The sequence below is a fragment of the Cydia splendana genome, chromosome 7 (assembly GCF_910591565.1).
Source record: "Cydia splendana chromosome 7, ilCydSple1.2, whole genome shotgun sequence".
Lineage (NCBI taxonomy): Eukaryota > Metazoa > Arthropoda > Insecta > Lepidoptera > Tortricidae > Cydia > Cydia splendana.
The window spans coordinates 5097755-5103918 of record NC_085966.1 but is presented as its reverse complement, the minus strand read 5'-3'; the positions used below and the strand labels follow the sequence as shown (position 1 = coordinate 5103918).

Genomic DNA, 6164 nt, shown 5'->3' with positions numbered 1-6164 from the left:
AGCCGAGCCACGAGCCGCGAATGTAAATAAGCTTTTATTGTTTTTTTTACGATCTGTGGTTCTATGCAAGTTGCATGAGCACCTCCGCTCTTTTTCAGTGTTTATTCGTTTTATTGTTGTTAATAACATGGAAGAATCTAAAAAAACATCTTATACCTCTTATAGGCATTGTTTAGTACCAAAGTGTACAAACACTACCAAAAGTGCACCCGAGAAATTATTTTTTGACGTGCCAAGAGATGTGAAAGTACGCAAACGATGGTGCAAACTTATGAAAAGAGGAAAACTAAATCCCTCAACCACTTTTCATTGTTGTGAAGATCACTTTAACGTAAGTGTCTAGTCTACCTATCTTGTATTAATGTAGCGTCGCTTCGATAAGATAAACTTTAGATGTGGGCAGTACCGTCTTTACCATAAGGGCACACGGGGCCCGTGCCCAAGGCCCCCATCCACAGGGGGTCCGTGCCCAAGGCCCCCATCCACAGGGGGCCCCGAAGGACAGACAGTAACAGTATATTTGATTACCCATAATAAATGAAACATCATAGTAGTAAAATGTTAGTTTAATTCGCGTAAATAAAGCGTAAAAAAATTTCCAAAAGGGCCCCAAATTCTTATGTGCCCAAGGGCCCCAGCATATTTTAAAGACGGCCCTGGATGTGGGCGTGGGTCCTATCGGTAGGGGCGCTAACTTTAAACATTTTGATCCTAGCTGATGTCAAGTTAATTATTTACACTGCATATAAAATCTCAACGAATATTGGTGTCTATTTATTTTATTATTATTATTTGTGAAGCAGGCAGGCAGTTGGAATAACTGATAATGCCTGTATCCAGAGCCATAACCGAGTTTTCAGTCTTGAGTAGAGTTTGCATTGTGCTTATCTAGTTTTTCTTAAACTCATTGACACTTTGGGCCGATACTACATCCTCTGGGAGTTTGTTCCAAGGTTTGACCACTCTGTTGCTAAAGAAGTGTCTATGAGGATTAATGTAGGACCTGCGAGACACAATCTTATGCTGATGACCTCTCAGACGTTTTAATCTAATAATCAAATAACACTGCTTCTGGCCACATGTTCTCCACACATTCTCCAGTTTACTATTAGGTACTAATGCTGATAAAGTTTGCCTTCTGTACCTGTTATGTTACTACTTACCTACTTTACCTAGTACCTTGTTGTTTTAGGAATAAAAAGAACCACAGAAGTAAGAATGTTTTTTTTTTTATCAGATGCCAAACTTTATGTGGGTTTATTAATGAAATAATCTTAACAAGCATGATTTGTACTTTTTATTTGTAAATTTAATCACACAGTTTTTTTATTTAGTCCTCTCTGCTTCCTTGAGCAGTTCTATAATCCTAAAATGACTTTTGCAAGATTGCCTTATGCATTTCTGAGTATGAGCTTTGGAGACGCCATGTCTGTCATTTTCTGTACAGAACAGTACAAAAAGAGGGGCACTTCAAATGTATGTCAGATAAACGTCAGTCCATACAAAAGTTTGCACAATTGTGCAAGGTTTTCCACAGAGGGGTAAGCTCTTAAAGGCAACTCCAGGCGGTCTAGCATGAGTTGCGTTCCCGCGCGCGAGTCCATACTTGAAGTCGCGCTAGATGTATGCAGTTGCGCGCGAGAACGCAACTCATGCTAGACCGACAGTTATTAAATGATCTTAGTGAAATAGAGATTAACAATATTATGTTTTGGTTGCAGCTTGAAGCGGATACAGAAAATTATATCCAATATAGCATAATGCGAGAACAAGGGGTAAAAATTCACCTTAGATTAAAGAAAGGAATTGTACCTCATAAATTTGAATGCCAAAACCGAAACCGTTCACCACCAATCCAAGTGCATTCTGTTAAGAGGCAAAGATTAGTTTTGACGAATGAAGTTCTTTCAGAGTCTGCTGTCAATAATAGCAACTCAGAACCTCCACATTCAAGCAACTATGAAGCAGAGTCTAGCACTGCCATTATCGAGTGTCATGATAATGAACCGGGAAGCAGTACTGCTGTTATGGAATGTAGAAGCTCATGGCCACTAAGTATGATTTTTAATATAATGTTATTTAATTTTAATAATAAACAGAATTATTTACAACAATTTCCTCTTAGTCCAGTTATAAAAGTTGATTACTTTAGGGGCTGTCCATAAATTACGTCATCGATTTTTGACGATTTTGGACCCCCCCCCCCTATAATCATCCAAAAATCATGCTTCAAATGACCCCATTTCCTCCTACTTCATGCTACCGTCATCCGATGTCCAGACCCCCCCCCCCCCCCCCCCCTAATTTGAAATGACGTAATTTATGAATAGCCCCTTATACATAACTGATTATTTATGATTGTGATTCAAATGTAATATGAGTTACTAAATTTTTGCATAAGTAATAGCCCTGTTAATAATAACACTCAGCGTCAGGTAAATCGCACACCTTTGGGCGCAAGCGAATCTTTCAAAGGCCGGCAATCTTAACAATATACGTAAACAAAAAAGACACCAGCTTGAAGGTTATTAAGTAAACTTTTAAATGTCGAATTGAATTAGGCAAGGCCATTTCACTAAGAGCTAGAATCGCTCGCACCATACAAAGGTGTGCGATTTCCGTGACGCTGAGTGTATTAATTCATATTCATGTAGTACTATCCGTTGTTTTAGTATTTATAAATGAGGGAGCTGTAATGCTGGATAAAGAGATCCGTGTGAAGGAAGAACCAGAATGCAAGGAAACTGAAGACTTGTGTGGAGTGAGCGAGGCAGCCGAGCTAGCTGGCCTGTACTCTGACCACATTGTCAAGGAAGAGCTTGTGCTGGGGCCGGAGCTCCCGCACCAGCCTAGTAAGTGCATTACAACAAGAGGTGGAAATAAGTCATTTCAATGCTGTTACTATGATTATACATGCCCACAATAATACTTAAGAACCCTATCAGTTAAAAGCAAGAGCTTACTGGCCGAATCGCGAGCCCTTGCTTCTGGTATGTAAAAAATGGGAAGGCAGATGAAAGCCTGTTCGAGACCATCAGGTCAAAAAGTTTGGAGAACTCTGGTTTAAATTACAAATACTTAATTGCATTGTGATTCATATAAAAATACAAATCATTTATTGTGAGAAAGTGAGTAGTAGAAATGATGTTTAATGTTACACAAAGTGCATCACAAACCTATAACCTACCTTAAACCTTAAAACCATCAGCTTAGTCTATTAACACCATTAACTTACTCTAACGTCTGTGTTTGCTGCAGATTTGGAGTGTATCAAAACTGAGGTGGAGCATATCAAAACTGAGGTGTCAGGTGAAGAGTGGATTTTCGTGGAGCTCTGCAAGGAAATGCCTGACAATACTACCGGGCTCCGCGACGAGGAAGACAGAATCCACACCGGCGAGAAACTCTTTAATTGTGACATATGTGACAAACAATTTACACAAAAAGGACATTTAACAGTACACAAACGCATACACACTGGCGTCAAACCTTACAGCTGTGACACGTGTGACAAGCAATTTGCAAGAAGCGACCATTTAGTAGAACACAAACGCGTACACATGGGCGACAAACCATTTCTCTGTGATATATGTAACAAACAGTTTACACGGAAAGGACATTTAACAGTACACAAACGCGTACACACCGGTGTCAAACCTTATAGCTGTGACATGTGTGACAAGCAGTTTGCAAGAAATGTTCATTTATCAGAACACAAACGCATGCACACTGGCCTCAAACCTTTTAGCTGTGACATGTGTGACAAGCAATTTGCAAGAAGCGGTCATTTATCAGAACACAAACGCGTACACACGGGCGACAAACCTTTTCTCTGTGACATATGCAACAAACAATTCACACGAAAAGCACGCTTAACATATCACAAACGCGTACATAACTATACTTTAACACAACAAAACCTTTCACATACCAAGGACAAACCCTTTAGCTGTGACATGTGTGATAAAAAGTTTAGTAGTAAGCACACCGTAACACTACACAAACTGGTACACACCGATGAGAAACCTTTTAGCTGTGAAATATGTAACAAGGAATTTAGACATAAATGTACATTATTAATACACAAACGCATACACACTGGTGACAAACCCTTTAGCTGTGAAATATGTAACAAGAAATTTAGACATAACAGTGCATTGTCAGTGCACAAACGCTTACATACCGACGATAAACCTTTTAGCTGTGACATGTGCGACAAACAGTTTAGTGATAGGAGTAATTTAGCACGACACAAACTGATACATACCGGTGACAGACATTAGCTATGAAATTTGTAACAAGAAATTTAGACTACAACGTCACTCAAAAAGTCACAAACAAACACACACGAGGCAACTAGTAATTGCTTAGTAACAGCGAATGAGCTATCTATGTATAAATTGAAGTTAAAACATTACTTACTGGCACAGACTCACTAACGACAAATTATATGCCAGCAAAATAACTAAATATATTGTTTATCTAGTGAGTTTCGTCTTTCTTATGACGGCACTATGATGTCTCGAATGTTTGGATGTCTACAGAGCCGGGCAGGCAACGAACCGACACTGTACCTGATAAAAGACCGCCTATAAAAACAAGGAGTTTGTTATTTATTTATAAACAGTAATGGATGGATGGAACAGAAATGCATGGCAAACACGAAACAAAAAGTGACCAAGGGATTTAATGCCCAAGGCTGGGATCAGACCAATAGTCTAAGAGCTAGCCACGGCAATAGGTATGCAATTTATAGAGCAACGAAATCCCTCTAGTTAGTATGCCATACTATCATTATTAATTAATCCGGGCGCCTGGCAGCTGTTTAGCGGTGGGTGTGGGAGTGGATGGGCAACAAAGTGGTTGTAAAATCAATTGAAGGTGTGCAATTTATAGAGCTCTGTGTTTGGTGTGATATAATAGCTAATTATGTATTTAATTCAAATATAACAATGCCAGGCGTTTTATTTGGGGGAAAAGTAGTGCCAGGTGATGAAAATATACAATCACTTGTGCGCCTGCAGGAAGATCACGAGCAAATTTCACCTGACTCACAATTGCTTTACGCATAGTGTCGTATCGTATATGTCTTCTACTTTTTCCTAACACTTACCTAGGCGTCAGAGTAGTACTGTTATTAATTCTGCGACAGAGTACAAAAAGTAGAAGAGATATACGACACTATGCGTAAAGCAATTGTGAGTCAGGTGCAATTAGCTCGTGATCTTCCTGCAGGCGCACAAGTGATTTTGTAGCTCTCCGGCTACAACGTCCTCTGCATTCGCGACATGCCTCAACCACTCTGCCACCCGAGACACTGCGGTATAGGGCTCACAGCAATATACAGTGTGGAAAGATATGTCGGGCCCTGGAGAGAAACTACCTTAAATTGGCTCATTTTACTTAAAGGAGACATTCCTTTATTTTTAAAAAGAAACAAAACTGCATTCAAAGATTTTTCTTTTTTTCTTCAATTTCGCTTGTCTAAAAATATTCTTGAGTAGGTACTAAATATTCGATTTTATGAATCTTTGTACGACAAACGAGTGTAAGACCTAATGTTTCTTGGAGAAATGTTATCATTAACATTAACTGGATCGACTAGTAGAAAGAAATAGCGAGTATATTTTTTGGAACTTTTACTCGGTTCGATTCCCGGTCGAGACAAGCTATTTTTTTTAAATCTTTGAATGCAATTTTGTTTCTTTTTAAAAATAAAGGAATGTCTCCTTTAAGTAAAATGAGCCAACTTAAGGATTTACGGTAGTTTCCCTCCAGGGCCCGACATATCTTTCCACACTGTATATAGTAGTGTTAGGTACTTTATACTAGAAATAACAAAACTAAATCTTGTTATAAAATAATTAAATTTGTTTCCTAGTAAATACTCTTTCTTGCAGACCTGACCTTAAAACATGTGTATTTTAGTTATATAGGTAATAAATAAATAAATATTATAGTACATTAACATTTTACACAGATCTACTCAATCGCACACTAAGTTTAATAAGGCTTGTGTTGTGCGCACTAGACAACATCTTGCATTTTTTTCGAGATGTTTCTGTTCTGTACAGCACAAGCACAACAGAGATTTGAACCCACGATTTTTGACCACCACCAGTGGGGATAGACACTTCTGCTTTCGGGCAAACTCGGCTCCGTTA

At 38.8% G+C, this 6164-nt stretch overlaps 2 protein-coding genes across 2 annotated transcripts in view; both read left to right on the top strand.

The window, feature by feature from the left end:
• The window catches only part of LOC134792020 (BRISC and BRCA1-A complex member 1-like), a 180999-nt gene that overhangs the window by 146940 nt on the left and 27895 nt on the right, over positions 1-6164 (top strand). The gene's annotated exons all lie outside the window — the stretch shown is intronic.
• LOC134792461 (zinc finger protein ZFP2-like) lies at positions 60-4546 on the top strand. The gene is made up of 4 exons (XM_063763746.1): positions 60-331; positions 1722-2055; positions 2673-2852; positions 3259-4546. Exons 1-4 carry the CDS (start codon positions 128-130, stop codon positions 4281-4283), a joined length of 1743 nt encoding a protein of 580 aa, XP_063619816.1. The 5' UTR covers positions 60-127; the 3' UTR covers positions 4284-4546.